The sequence below is a fragment of the Populus alba genome, chromosome 17, assembly GCF_005239225.2.
Source record: "Populus alba chromosome 17, ASM523922v2, whole genome shotgun sequence".
Taxonomy (NCBI): Eukaryota; Viridiplantae; Streptophyta; class Magnoliopsida; order Malpighiales; family Salicaceae; genus Populus; species Populus alba.
Window position 1 is genome coordinate 21084272 of NC_133300.1, and position 17695 is coordinate 21101966.

The 17695-nt window shown below is 32.7% G+C and overlaps 1 protein-coding gene and 1 long non-coding RNA gene across 7 annotated transcripts; one reads left to right on the forward strand and one right to left on the reverse strand.

The window, feature by feature from the left end:
• Positions 1 to 3141: 3141 nt before the first annotated feature.
• Positions 3142 to 5351, reverse strand: LOC140954850 (uncharacterized). 5 transcript variants are annotated; one of them, XR_012168408.1, is made up of 4 exons: positions 5312 to 5351; positions 4998 to 5138; positions 4336 to 4845; positions 3142 to 3433 (listed from the first exon to the last, which is right to left on the reverse strand). It is a non-coding gene; the product is annotated as an uncharacterized lncRNA (long non-coding RNA). The 5 variants fall into 5 exon arrangements; XR_012168409.1 differs by lacking the exon at positions 5312 to 5351 and having other exon boundaries at positions 4336 to 4635; positions 4750 to 4845; positions 4998 to 5281; XR_012168407.1 differs by lacking the exon at positions 5312 to 5351 and having other exon boundaries at positions 4998 to 5299.
• Positions 5352 to 12516: 7165 nt separating this feature from the next.
• LOC118037090 (zinc finger BED domain-containing protein RICESLEEPER 2) lies at positions 12517 to 17695 on the forward strand. 2 transcript variants are annotated; one of them, XM_035042972.2, is made up of 5 exons: positions 12517 to 12629; positions 12717 to 13398; positions 14111 to 16047; positions 16986 to 17175; positions 17268 to 17695. In XM_035042972.2, the coding sequence occupies exons 2-4, from the start codon at positions 12733 to 12735 to the stop codon at positions 17143 to 17145; spliced, it is 2763 nt and encodes a 920-aa protein (XP_034898863.1). In that variant the 5' UTR covers positions 12517 to 12629; positions 12717 to 12732; the 3' UTR covers positions 17146 to 17175; positions 17268 to 17695. The 2 variants fall into 2 exon arrangements, with proteins under 2 accessions (XP_034898863.1, XP_034898864.1); XM_035042973.2 differs by lacking the exons at positions 16986 to 17175; positions 17268 to 17695 and having other exon boundaries at positions 14111 to 16051.

Consider the following 17695-nt stretch of genomic DNA (forward strand, 5'->3'; position numbering starts at 1 on the left):
ATGCTTTTGGCATGTGATTGCCCTCGCGAGCGTTGTCCCACGGGGGCGTTGGTTGACGCCAGACCTGAGTCAACTCTTCTCACCACTTCTAGCTCTCTTCTTGCTAACAAAGACAATCCCATTTCAATTCTCTCTTCAAAATGGAAGCTCAATATTCTCCAACCATATTATTTGTGAGATTATATATACTTTAATTACTAACCAAATATGATAATTCCATTCATGGCCGGTAAGCAGACATTTACAGTTAAAATTCATTCATTCAAAATCGCACTATCATGAGATTCAGGAAGGTTTGATGGGCAACCATATCTATATATGGGCAGCCATTTTAAAATTTCTTCAATATAAAATTAATTAGTATAAATCTATGTAAATTTTAAGTTCTTCCGTAACCTAATTTTGATTTATAAAAAAATTTAATTGTAAAAAATAACAAAAATTAAAAAAAATTGATATATTTACATCATTTTCAATATCTTTTCAAAAGAATTTAAATTTAAATTTTATTTTTAACTCTTTAATTTTTAACGCGTTTATTTCAAATTCATTGTTTATTTTTTTAATTGAATCAGTATTTATATTTTTTTTAATATCAAAATACAAAAGAATTGAAAAAATATATAATGAGAAATTAAAAGTGAAAAGAAAAAAATAAGATAGAAAAAAATGGTAAGTTTAGGTCGATTGCGAACCAAATAATTGAGGGGAAGAAGAGAAAAATTATACACACTCAAAAAAAAATCTGTTAAAAAAAAAAATAAACCAAGATCGTTCCCACATTCTCTCCAAAAAAAAAAAAAAAAAGAACAAACAAAAGCACCACCCACACTGTCAATTAGCCTACCACACCCATATAAGCCCAACCGTCACCATGCTTACGAAAGCCCCTCTCTCGACAACAAGCAAAACTGCTGCACAGCCCACAACACCTGCAGACGCCACACAACTGACACTGAGAGCCCCTGACAGCTGCTGCCCAGCTCTTCTTACTTCAAACTACTGTCTCTTTGGAGTTGAGGGTTTAACTGTTTTTTTTTTTTTTAATTTGAGTTGTTTTAATTTTAAATTAATTTTAAATAATTTAATAAATAACCTCTACAGAGATTCTAAAAAAAATGCCTTAAGCAGCCGACACCCTGTACCAAGGTGGTGGTTCCCTCCATTCTTCCAATACTCTGGATTCCAAAAAAGGGCTGTTCACAGTAGGATTCATAAGTCTTTGTTTTGCTGAGTCAGGTGCATGGTTTTTCTACAGAAAGCCGAGATTGTGGGGCCAGAGAAGATCACGGCCATTGGGTTGCAACTTGCAACGTGAGACAGTACAAGAACCGGGACCCACAGCTGCATCAGCAGGATAAACAAACACATGGAGGTTTACTAAGGTTTCGCTACTTCATGTGGTCTTCCTTAGGTTGTATAATTCTGAATGCTACTTGTAGGTTTACTTCCCCTGGAGTGGTTTTTTATATAATTCTTCGGAGCTGCTGTGTCCCTCTTTTCATAATAATAATAATAAAAAAACAGAGAGAGGAATTTTAAGCAACAATAAAGGAGAGTTTAATAATGAAGGAAAACCCACTTTGAAATTTTAACAATATCAGAGGACAATTTCTTATTGATCATGAACAAGTTCAGCATGTGACATGCATAACAACGTATGCTATTGCATCCTAATACCATGAAAAACACCCTTCTTTCTTCTTCTTTTCTTTTCTTTTTGTTAAGCAAAATGAAGCCTATATATAAAAGGCGGAATCAACAACCCAGGGGGTCTATTGGAAACAAAAACAACAGAAACAAAAGAGACCAGGCGGGAAAAAACATATAATTAACCCTAAGGCAGGAAGTCCTCCATGGAACGTGCCATCATCCCCCAAAAGACGACACGTACTGGAAGCCATAGTTACAGATCACTCACAACATAGTGATTAAGGGTCTGAAGTGGGTCGCCTAGCTAGAGAGAGCACACTTGAGTTGGCTCATGTCGTCAATGGAAGTGCGAGGATGATGAAAAATGATGCGAAACCCAGGCTGATACCAACTTTCTCTAACATTCTCAACGCAAGAGGGAACTTGTCGTGAATCAGATGTGAAAGAATAAGAGAAACAAAGGTAAGTGCGATACAGGCAGCGCGTAAGTATAACTTAAGATAGGGTTTCGTGTGTTGATCAATTTGTTCATATTTAAGATCAATTTGCATAGCTACACTAAGACAGAAGGCTATGAATATCTTTGCCCATGGAAAACTAGTCTGGTTAACAGCACTCTCTGTATTGGTTGGCTGCTGGTTGGTTGTAAAGGAAAGTTGTTGTTGTGGTTGTGGTTGTGGTTACGGTGTTTGGAGGTTGGTGGTGAGAGAGAGTTCTGGTTGTAATGTTTCTGGTATCAGCCACTCCAGATCAGTAGCCTGATCAGAAGAAGGTTGTGAATTTGGTGGTTGTCGTGTTTCTTGATTGACAGTAAGAGAGAGTGCTGGTGGTTGTGTTTCTGCTGGTAAATGCAACTCTGGATTGATAGCCGGATCAGAAGAGACCAGCTGGGACAAAAAAGCTATTGCTGAAACATAGAGCCTTCGTATGATGCCCGTGACCATTTTTGTATATATGTGTTTAGAAGAGGATTGAAGAGGTTTTTATGTGCTTTCAAGAGATCAGACCAAAAGAAAATGTGGGCTATTTTTTTATTTATATGGAGGCAGGGGTTTGAATGTGACAATGCAAATGTTAGTATAGACACTACTAAAAAATATAGTAATTAGCAACGGACCATTCCGTTGCAAATAAAACTAAAATCCGTTGCTAAAATAATTTAGCAACAGAATCAGCAACGGCAAATATCGGATGCAGATTTGTCGTTGCTGATTTTTTAGCAACGAATTTATCCGTTACTGATTTCATAGCAACGGATAATCCGTTGCTGATTGACAAAATCAGCAACGGATTTTCCGTTGCTGATTGAATTATTATTTACAATCAGCAACGGAAAATCCGTTGCTGACTATATTATTTTTATTAAATTAATTTTTTTTATTTATTAAAATGAATTTTAATTTGTTTAATTAATTATTTATGGATAGTTTAAAAGTTGTAGAATATAACCAACATAAATTAATATTAAAAATAATTGTATCACTAATAAAAAATGGAATAAAAATAATATTCATATTATAAAAATTTAGTTAAACTTGCATTAATACAAATAAATTGAAATACAATAAAAAGAAACAACAAAAGATACAATAAAAAGAATCCATCTGCCATTCCACGATACCGTTCTTCACGATCACTGCTGTGCCCATCTCTCCCCCTCCTGCTTTCATCCCTAGCATCATCTTTATGGCCTTTTCTGTCCCTACCTCGGTCATCTCTCTCACTCCCACGACTCCCTAGACCTAACACTCCGGGAACTCCCAGTATAAGTAGCACAATCCTTCAATTGAGAGGGCAAAATTAGACACCATATACAGAGTATATGCTCTTACAAACCACAAAATCTCATAAAAATAATTGCTAAATACCAAAGAAATGTTTAGTGTAAAAGGCACAATAATTGAAGGCATCAAGGTATAATCCCCTGCCACCCTAGTCCCCTGATTTCTACTAAACTATGTTTGTGGGAAAACATTGATTACAGAGAGCTAGTAAGCACATGGAAGTGAAAATAAAAACAGTAATTCTGTTATGGCAGAAACTTATCCCTTCAAATTCTTAGAGTAGAATCGTTTAATCAAAACACCTAAAACAGACCAAGGAGTCAGAAGTTACATGTTATGGAATCAAGAAGTCAATAGCTTCTTAGTAGGTTTGTTCAACATATCCAGTCCTACATAGAGATGTTAGCATCATGAACCTCAGAAGTTACATTTTGTCTCAATAGAATTCAAGGACAGTTTCATTGTTAAAATTCTACAAGGATCAACAAAATATCACACTATTAATAGATTAAAACTTTTTTCCTATTTCTCATTGTTGTTCTGTACTTTTACTAAGCAAAGCTGAAGTAAAAAAATCACTTTCTTGAAAATGCATTAGTGAGTACCGAAATATCAACAACAAGATAAAGAAGGAATGCAAAATTGTTTCCTTTGTTCTTCATACAGGTACATATATATCATTGAAGAAACATACATGGATAGAAGCTAAGCATAAAAATAAAAACAATATGAATTAATTAGTGGTTCTAAATTCTGATTTAATAAAAGTGTTTCAATTAGCATTTCTTGCTATGTCATTCAAATTTTGATTTTAATAAATCTATTCAGTAATTTTAAAAAAAATAACAATAAAATCCATAATTTATAATGAATTGAAAAAATAAGAAGATGGTGGCACCTTGTAACTCCTTGGGTGAACCATTCTCCAGAAGTTTCAAGGGTCTCATTGTTTGGTGCTTTCTGCTTTCATTGACCCAATGTTCATTGGCTACTGCTACTTCTAATAAGACTGGATCACTTTCTATGCTTATATTCTTGTGCATCACGCTAAGCATCCTTAGGCTGGAGTATCTTTAATGCATTACTAAGTACATATCCTTTTCTCATGATAAGAAGACACCATGGGATCACCTCCTCTGTGCATTCTATCTATATCTCAGAGCCGTTCAATCAATGATCCCCAGCTCGAATTCATTTCCTTGACAAAAAATCAGTAGAAGCTAAGATCGAAAAAATCATGACATAACTCAACACCACCACTATATTGCCCTATGGACTAACGGATAACATGTCTTGCGAATCAACATTATACCTGTTTGTCTATGCATGACCGGCAATAGGAGGATTATATTAGGGAAGCAGGAACAAGCCTATAAGCAGGAACAAAAATTCTTTGTATATATACTGCCTGTAAGCAGGAACTGCCAGTTTATTAGAAATGGTTTCAAAGTGATGATCAATACGAAAATATGATCAATAAGAAATGGTTTCAAAGGAACAAGCCCATATGTCAATGCATTCCTGTAAACTTTGCAACAAAATATGAAAACCTGTATTTACCTGGCAATTTTGACAATGCTCATAAAGGGAATGGATATATATGGAGAAGGATATATTTGAGACTGGTTTTCTTGCTGTGTGGTAAGAATCACCCCAAGTTCATTTCTGTGCCATGAACGAGCAACCATCAGAGGAGTCCACCTTGAACCAAACAAAAGAAAACCAGAGGTAAGTCAACACAATGATATGGTTTATCTCACCAGAGTCCATACAATAATGGGGCAAATGGACATCCAACAGTACAGAACATTTGCTAAAATTTAACTGTAAGTTTAATTGCAACAGAGAAACAAATAATTCCTAAAATTAATTACCTCTCCATCTGGCAAGGAGAAGGCATGGTACCTCGACCCAGCTGGGCAAGGGACTATTGAAGAATAAGAACTCTTCAGGTCTAAAAAAAAGATGGAATACCCGAAAAAGGCAAAGGCCGATCTACGGTAAACCATTCGCCTCGTTACTGCTTGACTGACTTTAGGCTCTTCTCTTTGCTTTGTTAGAATGCCCTCTTACTGCTCACGAAGGAGCTCATAACCTGACACTATTCAATCCAATTGCCTTTCTTACCTTTGCTTTAGCATTCCCAGAGGACGGATTGAAGGTGGCAGGGGAACGGAAACCAAGAAAGAAGAATTGTCAATTCAGGATTACTCTTCTGTGAAGCTAGCCGCACCTTCTATTGATGGCTCACCAAAAGAGAAAGAACAAGGCGAAAGCATAGCTTGATGAGATCTGGGATGAGGAAGCCGTTAATCGTCGAGAGAGTGGCTTCTTTCTCATCCCCCTTCTGTCTCCCATGCCTGCCTAAGGTGAGGGCGGGCCGCCCTCTTTTCCAAGAGAAATGTTAGGGACAAAGGAAGATCAAATCGAGGAAGAGAGAGTGCTAAGTTAATTGTTTTTCTACTGTTATGGATGTTACTATCAGGGGACGAAGGGGATGAAGAAATTCACTTGCAAGTTAATTAGCATTTTCTGGGTTTTTTATTTATTGCTCTGTTTACGTTTTTTAAGGGGAGAGAGTATGTAAGTTTAGGATCGCTAATTAACGGTTGAGATTGTAAAAGTAAAATTTCTTATCAACGGTCCGTGTAATTTTAATTTTATATTAAAATTTAAATATTTATTTTTTCAATCAGCAACGGAAAGTCCGTTGCAAATTTTATCTTGTCTTTAGCAACGGATTTTCCGTTGCTAAAATCTGTTACTAATATTAAAAAAATAATAAATATGTAATCCGTTGCAAATCCGTTGCTGAATTTAGTAACGGAATTATCCGTTGCTAAAATCAGATGCTAATAGCCCCTTTTTTTTAGTAGTGAGAGAGGTAAGGTTCTGTATGGGGTTGGGAAATGATGCCTGGCATTTATAGAGAGGTTGGCGATTTATGTAGGAAAGTTACCCTTTTTTTGATAGAAATTTCGATCAGTTGTGCTTTGCAAAGACTCCCATCACTAGTTACACTGTTTGCGTGTAGATGGAGTTTGCCCTAACCTCGAAACTTCGTGTGATACGCTTAGAGATGATTTGTAAAGTGAAATGACCCATGACTATGATTGTATACGCTTAGAGATGGTTTGAAAAGTGAGAAAAAATTTGGCAAATTTGGATGCCCAACATTCAAACTTGGGTTTTAAGGTGGCATTGATGTGCCGAGAGGATTTTGGAATTAAATTCCTGTGTGCATGTCATGTCATGTCATGTGTGTTTGGTAATTCGTGTCTTTCCATAAGTTTTTTTTTTTTTATTATTAAAATATATTTTTTTATTTTTTAATAACAACAAATTAAAACCATAAAAAATCATCTAAAAATACTTTTTTTTATAAGCAATAATTAATAAGCTGAAATAGTACAAGGAGCTACCAAATTTTACTAATATGTTTAGATGTTAGTAAAATAAAAATAGAAATATAGAAAAAAGGAAAAGGTTTCTGTGGGTGCAAAAGAAGTGTATTGGAACCAATTATACCCATCTTACCTACTTTTATTTGTTCAAATTGGTGAGATCGATGATTTCAACGAATGAAGAGGAAAATATCAATACTAGATTGCATTATCCCAGTGGTCAAGGAAATTACAGAATGGCATAACTAGAATGTGTTGTGTGTGTGTGTGTGTGTGTGTTCAAATATCTAACAACGTGCATGAGGCGATATGTTAACTGTCGCCAAGGAAATGGAAAGATTTTTTTATGTAATTCTTCATAGCTTTGCCTACTTGTAAGAAAAATGAGAGAGAGGGAATCTTAATTAGCAACAACAAAAGAAATTAAGTTTGGTGAAAATTAACTCTAGGTATAATTTAAGTGGATAAGTGTTGAGTTGGCTTTTTTTATAAATTATTAGTTTGAGTTATACGTACAAATATTAGGATTATTAAAAATTTATATAATTATTAATTTTAAAATTTATAAAATTAATTAAAATATATATAAATTAATTTAAATATTCATATTAATAAAAAAAAAAATCATATCACAGAGAAAACCCACTTCGAAAGTTTAACAATATCATCACGTTGCAAACTCTTGTTCATGAACAAGTTCAGTGACTTAAGCTATTACATCAGCTTTGGGGTACGTGTAATAATGGTAGTTCATGAAGCAAGTGGAGAGGTGCAATCTTATCATATATACGAGATAACATGCCCGCGCGCTGCCGCGGGCTTATAAAACAAATATACTTGATAATATTATAATTGTGAACCAATGCTAGGTAAGTAATAGAAACTAAAGGTATGATTGAACAAATATTTCATAACGGAAAAAAAAAAGTTGTGTTAGTGATAAAAAAAAACTCATAGACTGAATAAAATGATTTGTAGCAATCTACAATATTTTGTGAGGAAAGATACAGTGCTTTCACCATATGATTTAGCTTTTTTGTTAATAAAAAGCAAAAAAATTACAAAGTTAAATTCTCTATCAACTTAATATTAAAAAAAACCAACAAAGATAATTTTGGAAGGAAAAAAACCCATGAGAAAAAACATTATAACAATTGATAATGTTTTGTGAAGAAAACTATAGTGATTTCCCCAATAAAATAAAATAAAAACCATTTAGAGAAATATTGTAGCAATCCACAGTGTTTTGTGAGAAAAACTACAACACTTTCCCCGTATGATTTAGCTTTATTATAATTATAATTCTTAACCAACTCAATATTCAAAAAAAAAATCGACAAAGATAATTTTGGAAAAAATCATATGAGAAAACACTGCAACAATTCACAGTGTTTTAAAGAAAAAAATATTACAAAGCTAAATTTTTAATCAACTCAATATTAAAAAAAAAATCAACAAAGACAATTTAAAAAAAAAAAACACCAAAAAAAGGGGAAAAAATCATGTTGGAAACACTATAGCAATTCACAGTGTTTTGTGATGAAAGCTACAATGCTTCCCCACATAATTTAGCCTTATTTGTAATGATTTGTAATTATAATTCTAAAACAACTCAATATTTAAGAAATAAAATTGACAAAGATAATTTGAAAAAAAAATTATAAGAAAAAAAAAAATCATGCGGGGAGACACTATAACAATCCACAATGTTTTATGAGGAAAGCTACAATGCTTTCCCCACATGATTAAGCTTTATTACAAAGTTAAATTCTAACCAACTCAATATTAAAAAAAAAAATCGACGAAGATAATTTTGCAAAAAAAATATTACAAAAAAAAAAAAACACAAAAGAAACTGGAAAAAAACCATGTGAGGAAAAACTGTATCAATCTATAGTGTTTTGTGAGGAAAAATTTGTATTTACTTGTAATTGCAATTCTTAACCAGCTTAATATTTAAAAAATAAAATTAACAAAGATAATTTAAAAAAAAAACATAACAAAAACAGAAAAAAAAATAATGTGGAAAAAAACACTATAGCAATCTACAGTAATTTTCGAGAAAAGTTACAGTGCTTTCCTCACATATTGTAACTGTAATTTTTAACCCGTTTAATATTAAAAAATAAAATAAAAAAAGATAATTTCGGAGAAAATTATAAAAAAAACCATGCAGAGAAACATTGTAGCAAGCAACAATGTTTTAAAAGAAAAAAATTACAAAACTAAATTTTCAATTAGTTCAATATTAAAAAAAATCAAAAAATATAATTTTAAAAAATAAAAAATAAAATAGAAAAACCATGTGGAAAAACACCACAGCAATTCACAGTATTTTAAAGAAAAAAAATTACAAAACGAAATTTTTAATTAGGTTAATATTTAAAAAGTAAAATCAACAAAAATAATTTTTTTTTTAAATAAAAAATAAATGCAAAAAGAAAAAGAAAAAATAGGAAAGTTGAAAAGAAGAAGTAATTTTGGAAAAAAAAAACGAAAAAAAAAAAAGAATAAAGAGAAAAGTTGGAAAAAACTGCAAAAAAAAAAAAAAAAAGAATGTACTGTGGATTACTGTTGTAATCCACAGTACATTGTGTGTGGGGGAACAGTGGTTCCCCCACACCATTTAGATATTGTTAATATACAAATGTTCTCCTTGCATACGTGGCTCCTTCAAGTCAAGTACTCAAAATGATAAAAAGTCGCATTTGGGTTTTGATAGTGATAAAAGAAGTTTGATTTTTTTTTTTAATAGGATTCAAATCTTATTACACATGCTTATCATTCTCGTGGTATTTTATATTTTTATTGGTTTACAGTATATTTAATGAATAGTAAAATAAGTCGTGTTGCGTGCAATTTAACCCGAACAACTATATAAATAAAAAATAATAATAATAATAAAGAGTCGGCAGCGCTTTCACAACTATTAAAAAGCTCCAAGGTCTGTGACTCGCAGGGGTGCGTACCCTTCAGCTTGACCAACTTGCGGCCTTACAAGTTGATGGATTGTAATTTCTCAGCAATATCAAGTGGGAGTCGACAAACTCACTCATAACAGATTTAGAGATCAAATTAAGTAGTAAAAAAGAAGGAAAAATATTGCGCGTCAATAACATGTCCCGGCGTATTGGAGGTGGTGATATATACGTACAAAGAGAAGCTATATACGCTGCAAGATATGTGATTATAATAAGCATAATATATATTTCTTGTATATGACTCATTGTACGAGATGCATGGATGATGTTTTATTACATTTCAATTTCAATTTCCTAAACGCACACTCTCAAAAAAATAAATCCAGCTTAATTAATTAGTCGCTTGTGCATTCAATAGAAGATAATATTTGTATCACAGTCAATTTATAATATGTTTTTTTTTCTACGATAGCTTTTCATTTATTTACAAGAATTAAATTCTTTATTTGTATTTCAAAGTTGGAAGACAACTGTTTGATGTATAAATCAGGATATATATATATATATATATATATATATATAAGTTTTCATTATTCCTCTTCTTTCTTTTACGCCTAGTAGGGATATGCTAAGATTACCAATTGGTTTTTTATACTTCTTGAGTTGGCCAAAGTGAATTTTTTTAAAAAAATAAAAAAAATACATATAATAAGTTAATTATTTCTATGGCCTAAACATTATGTTTTCTCTGCTTACTCACGAATGATCTTAAAGAATAAAATCAATAAACCGAGATAAAATAACTAGGTATATTTAAATCTTTATAATTCAAATTAACGAGACATATTGAATTAATAGCTAGATAAGCCTTAATTCTCATAATTAAAAGGAAACTTCATCCCCTTTTCTTGACCTGATCCTCTGATTTAACTTCAGTAGTGTTTATAATATATATACAGAGAAAACAAGCATAGTCTTGCTTAACTTCACACTCAAATGAAAAATAATTATGAACTCAGTCCTTATAGTTTACCAAACAAGTTATTTCCTCCTTAACCATCCTCAACTCAGTGGCTTCTTCTTTCCAGAAATATCCTCTTACCTCATCAACTTCCCTCATATTATTCTCGTTTCTATTTTCCATCCCTCAGGAAAAAGAGAGAGACAGAGAGAGATTTGTGATCGTGACTCGTGATTGTCACAGATTTGTGACAGATTTGTGATTGTTTTGTAGGAGTTTTTAGAATTAGGGTTTTTTTTGCGGCGGATTCTAAATCTTTTGTGGGCTTTTGTCTTCTTAGAGGCCACGAGAAAATAATAGATTATTTCGGTGGGCTTGGCTTAAATTAATATGATCTGATCGAGCTAAAAACTTTAGCCCGACAAGAAAAAGAAAAATAAGATTTCAATTTTATAATACTATAAATTATATACATTTTTCTCGGGAAATTTTATGGTGATAGTGAAATACTATTGGTTATTTTAGGAATTAATTTTTTGAAAAAAAGAGACAAAAAAAATTTACAGTGATAGTATCATATTATTAATTATTCTTTTGAGAATATTTTAAAGAAAAAAGAAAAAATATAAAATTTATAACCTACAATAAATAATAAAAATGTCTCCATTTTTTTTTATTTTTTTTTAAATGAACTCATAAAATAAAAAAAAACTAACTTTTTATGATTGAATTTTATATATAATTAGGATAATTAGATTATAAACCTCAATCACAAAAACAATTTACCCAGACTCAGCAACCTCATCCACAACTCACTTCTTCTTGGATTTCCTCAACCATGCCAGCTTCTTTTCCTCTAACATTTGACACAGCACTTTTTTGCCTCTTTCGTTGTTTCCCTCACCTGCCTTTGTCTCTCTATTACAAAGAACTCCCATAACATTTTTTTTTAAACAATATTAAGCAATAACAAATATTTTATAATTCTTTTTATTAGATTTTTTTATATAATTTTATAGTAATATTCGTTTAAGCTTTCATATATTACAATATCATTTATTCTTCCATCATCTTGATTTTTCATTATCTTTAACTTATTCTATAATCATTTTAATTCTTATTTTTAATATATATATTTAATTTCTCAACAATATTATATGACAAGTGAGGGTTGACAAACTTATAACATGAAATGATGATGCTTTTTTACAAAAAATAAAAACATGAAATTACAATGTTTTTTTCTAAAAAATAACAATTAAAAAAAAACTGATCCGATTAAGTCTTATTAAAATCAATTAAATCTATCAAATTTAACTAAATTAATTCTCAACCTAGTTTGAAATCAAATCTAACTTAAGTTAGATGAATAAATTTTCCAGTAAACACATAGATGATAGAACTATCGGTTCAGATTTAATATGCAAGGTTTACAGACCAACCATGCCATTGATCCATCTTTAAGCTAGGTTGTTTGTTTTTTACCAAGTAAATTAATATAGTGTCTGTAATTAATTATGATGGTTATTTTTTAAAATATTTTTTATTTTTTTTTTTATTGATATATTAAAATAATAAAATAATATAAAAAATAAGATTTTTTAAAAATATTTTTTAAAAATATTTTTTAACTGTGATAACAAAATAATATTTAAAATTATAATAGTATTTACTTTTCATATTATTTTTTTAGAAAATATATTATAATAATATTTTTTAAATTTATTAAAAAAAACTTAATAGTAAAAAATAAAAAATCTTCAAAAAAATAAAAATAAAAATACAACAACCCATAACAAATCTGCCAACTTGCTGGTTGACTTATTTTCCCAGCAACCAAATTTCCATCTGCATCTCTTTCCTCTTTTCACTGAGAATCTGAGAATTTGGTTTTCATTTCTCCAAGGTCAGTATCGGCTGCTTCTCTCTTACAGTAATTTTGACTCAAATCTTAATTTCAAGAAACCCTTTATTTATCTTGTCTTTTTTACAGGGTTTGGCTTACTAAAATGAATCAGGCAGCTGTTATAGCTGAAATTGCAGACATCCTTGAAGAAACATGTCATGCACATAATTTACCTATAGCTCTAACATGGGTTTCTTCCAATTCCCTTAAAAATAACAAAAGAACCTTAAACATTGTGAATAGTGCTTGTTATGTGAATGATTTAGGGATGCAAGGGTTTCTAAATGCGTGTATAGGGCATCATCTCGAAGAAGGTCAAGGTGTTGCTGGAAAAGCACTTAAATCGACGCATCATTGCTCTGTCTCAAATGTTTGTTTGCTTGACGTAGCTGATTATCCGTTTGTGGATGATGCTAGGAGTTCCGGGCTTCGTGCTGCTTTAGCTATAAAGTTAATGATAAAGCAGGGGTTTTATAGAAGTAATGTTGATTTTGTGGTGGAGTTTTTTCTACCTGCGAATCTGGAAGCTTTGGAAGAGAAGACATTGATGGATGGGATTTCAGCTACTTTGAGGAAATGTTGTGAGAATTCCAAGAATGTTAGAGCACCTGGGTATAGTGTCCAGCCAGTGCATTTGTCTGGCAGTTTGAATTTGAATCAAATGAGTCTGGAGAGGAATCATGAGGATTCAAGTGAAGCTTCGTTTTCCGATTGGAATAACTTTAAGCCTGTTGCTGTTTCTGGGAGCTCTTTGCGGCATTGTGAGCAGGTGTGCTTCTTTTAATTGTGGAATTGTTGTTTAGTATTCTTTCTTGTTGATGAATGGATTGTTCTGTTGATGAACAAATTGAGACTTTTATTTGGATCTTGGGGCGTAGTTTTTCTTTGAATTTATTTCTGCATACCAATTGATGTGCTGCGTGTATACATCTTCTGTGATTACTAAACTTGTTATGAGCAGTTGAAAATGTTTGGTGCGTACAATTTAGTTTATCAGCTTAGGTTTACCTCAATTATTGATTTAAGAAGTCCGAGTTTGATATGCAAATCTTGTTTCTTTATGTCCGTTTCCCATACCTCTATGTATATTAGATGGGATGAAAGCCCTGCCTTGCTGTTAGGGTTAAATTTCTAATGAAATGGACATGTTTACTGAATCCGCTACTTTATATTAGGTCTTAATTGTCCATAGATAATTATAAGTATACAACAATCTAGGTTGGTTCTATCTAGGAAGACTGTTAGAAAAACTGGGATAATGTGTATGGCCAGCTAGGTTGTCATCTAATTCTACCCTATTTGTTACCCGTTGAAAATCTGCAGATTATGGTGTATGATGCTTCACATGGAAATACTTAACTTGTCCTACCCGTACCTATATGCATGATACTGTAAATGCAAGAATATCTTGTGCATTAGATATTTTCTGTTGAGTTTGATGGGCTTCTAAGATGCTCTGTTGCTTGGCTATTTCTTTATAGGAAGTTGGAGAACAAAATGCTGCAGTTGAACCTGTGCAAGATGTTGACAATCAGTTGGCAGCGTTGAATGGTTCCCAACCAACCAATGACAATGCTAAACGAAGAAGGATATCTAAAGTTTGGACAGCCTTCGATAAAGTTCGAGAAAATGGTTCAGTATGGGCTATATGTAGAGTTTGTAAAAAGAGGTATCCTGGAGAAAGTAAAAAGGGGACTTCAAATCTGCATAAACATATGAGAAAATGTTTCAGAGATAGGGTGAGAGACACAGGACAGCAGCCTTCACCATTTGTTGATAGAAGTAATTTAATGTCTAGTATGATTGGCAGCAATTGCATGTTTAACCAAGAAAGGAGTCGTATGGACATTGCAAGAATGGTTATTAAGCACGGATATCCTTTGAATATAGTTGAACATGAGTTTTTTGAGATTTTTGTCAGCAATTTGCAGCCAATGTTTGAATTCTATTCACAAGACACTGTTGAGGTTGATGTTCTTGCTGTTTACAAAGAAGAGAAAGAAAAACTTAGCAAATCTTTGGATAATCTATCTCGCCTCTTTAGTTTGACTATTGATTTGCAGTCATATGAGGACAAAAAGGTGACGTACTGTTGCTTGACCCTTCATTTTATTGATGATGGATGGGAGCAGAAGAAGAAGATTCTTGCTTTCAAGAAACTAGCTTACAATTGTTACACAGGGAATCTGTATGAAGTTATTAGAATTGTGCTTCGAGAGTGGAACATTGATAAGAATGTGCAATTCATCTCCACAAAACTTATTCCTCCAAATGAACAGGTGGTTGGAGAACTAAAAAGTAAGCTTTCTGATGAAGTCTTGCCTCACAGTGGAGATTTGTTCTATACATCTTCCCATGCACAAGTTCTTAGCCTCCTTGTTCAAGATGGATTTGGTGAGATAAGGAGAGTTCTTTATAAGATAAGGCAATCTATTGAATACTTCAATGCAACACCCATTCAGAGACAGAACTTCTGTGAAGTAATTAAGCGATTGAAAGTACAAGATAGTACTATGATTTCTCAAGATGTTCCTACAAGATGGGAAACCACTGTTCTCATGCTTGAACGTGCACTAGAATTACGGGATGTCTTTACTCACCAAGGGCAGGTTGATGACGACTATACAGTGAAACTGTCCACACAGGAATGGGAAATGGCAACTGTCATGTGTGAGTGCTTGAAAGTGTTCCACAAGTCCATATGCAATTTTTCAACAAGCTTAGATGTATATTTTGAGAATATTTGTCAAATCTATAAGAATTTGCACAAATGGGAAAAGAGCGAACATATGTTTATCAAGTCGATGGCAAATAGAATGAAGGTGAAATTTGATGAGTACTGGAGTGAAAATAGTTTGACTTTTGGAATATTAGCAGTTCTTGACCCTCGCTATAAATATGATTTGGTGGAGTATGGGTACGAGCAAATCTACAACAGTGACGCTGAGTTACACTTGTGGAGATTTCGTCATGACCTTAAACGTGTGTACAGTAAATATGCAAGTGGCTCCAACTCTCTGGAGTCATCTGCTCCGACCACTGCTGATATGAGTTGTTCTTCATATAATCTTAACTCTGGTGATAAGTTATGTGGATTTAAACAGTGGCAAAAACATAAATACGATTCCAATATGGGAGACTCCCAAAAGTCTGAACTCGACCAATATTTAGAGGAACCCTCGGTTAATTTGGCTATGGATTCTGACATATTAGGTTGGTGGCGTGCCAATGCTCTAAAATTTCCAACACTAGGGAAAATGGCTCGTGATTTCTTAGCAGTTCCAATATCAGCTATTTTATCGAAGTCAAACTTTATTGATGAAATCATGAAAACGAATCCAGCCATCAGTGGCCTGAACCCTGAGATTGTGGAGGCTTTAGTATGTGGACAGGACTGGCTGGAAAGCCCTAAGAGGAGGTAAATTCTTATTTTCATAAATATCTTGTTGGGATCCTTATAGTCTCCACTGTATGCCACTTTTATCTCTGGTTCCTTTTGCCCCCTATCTAGTTCATTCTGCTGTAAGCTGAAATGGATATAATTTTTCATAGAAATGGTGTTTTGGAGGATCTATGGAAAAAGAAAACTAAAACTCCTAAGCAGTTTCCATTGAGTTCGTTTTGGAATATCCAATTCTTGTGAGAAGTGGTAATTTTAAATGCTTCCCACTGTTATGAGAATTCAGATTACTCATTGAACCATTTTTCAAGCCAGTAGTGGTAATTTTAAATTCTTTTTCTTGGAGATATTCCAGTGTCTATATTACTATTCAAAAGTTTCTTCTTTTTTTTTTCTCGTTTTAACAGCACCAAAAGGAAGAGAAATATAAAATCAATGAACTATAATCTTCTTTTGTTGATGCATGCTTATTTCTTCTTTTCCCATTTCTTTTAATGGGGAGGATATTATTGTTTGAGAAGAAATCTGATGAAGCTGCTATCCACATTCCATCTTTTGTTTCCGGTCAAGCTTTCCCTTGTGCTCCTATTCAGCTGCACATCATTGGCAAACTTTTGTGTCTACAGAAGTGGAAAAAAAAGCAATGAAATTTGAAAGTAATGCTTCCTCTAGTTAAAATCTGAAAGGTCTAAAGCTAGCAGCAAGTTTACCTTGCTATCATTTTCAGCTTACCTTAATATCATTTTCGTAGAAAGTATCAATCGTCTATAAATTGCAGGCATGTTCTTGTTTGTTTATTTCATATGTGAGAATTCTTGTGATTCCAATATGTGCCATTATGGCTCACCCCCTCCTCCCTCACCCCCATGAATCATATAGTTGATATTGTTTGTTAACTTGCATTTTTTTCAATTGTACCTGCTATTTTTTTTATATTAATTTTCCAATAACTCTAGACTCACCCGGAGTGAGGATGGTGTGCTGGAGATGGAATGGAATCAAACTCCTCTTCATCATCATCATCCAAATCCCCTCCCTCATCCACATTCGTCGGATCACAATCAAGCAGCTCCAATTAATTCAGAGGAGCACCAATCTTCTCGAGTCCTGACTTGATCTCAGTAGCAGTGCTGTGGCCTTGTCTAGGTTATACTATATTAATATTTATTTAAATTACAGTCATTTAATGATGAGAAACATATGTTTAATTAAGGAATTTTTTTTTTTTTTTTTTGCAGGAATGGATCGTAAAGCTTGAAGGTTTTCTTCTTCATAACCCGAATATCAATACCTTATACCCATTTGCTAAAAATAGTCAACTGGATTGCAAGTTTCAGTTTTGGCCATATCTATAGTATCATCACAAGGAGGTGAAGTCCCTTCCCATTTCTGATTTCACCAACTGTTATCAGTACTGATGGCGAATCTGCTGTTGCTGCCATGGACATCCGAGGAATTACCTGTGGTGTTTCTTTCAATTCATGCATCGTATATTGTATATTAATACTATATCAGTTTGGTCTTCTATGACCAACTAGGTCAATGAATAATGTTTGTTGTCAACTTCATGGCATCAGTTCAGTAGTCAATCCAGTGGTCATTTGTGATATTATTATATTCATGTAAATATAATGTTATTATTAATAAAAAATTAATTTATTTTTAA

Coding starts and splice junctions, on each gene's coding strand:
- LOC118037090 (XM_035042972.2), top strand. CDS start 12,733: ATGAATCAGGCAGCTGTTATAGCTGAAATTGCAGACATCCTTGAAGAA. Junction 13,399..14,110: donor CTTTGCGGCATTGTGAGCAG/GTGTGCTTCTTT, acceptor ATTTCTTTATAG/GAAGTTGGAGAACAAAATGC. Junction 16,048..16,985: donor CTGGAAAGCCCTAAGAGGAG/GTAAATTCTTAT, acceptor CAATAACTCTAG/ACTCACCCGGAGTGAGGATG.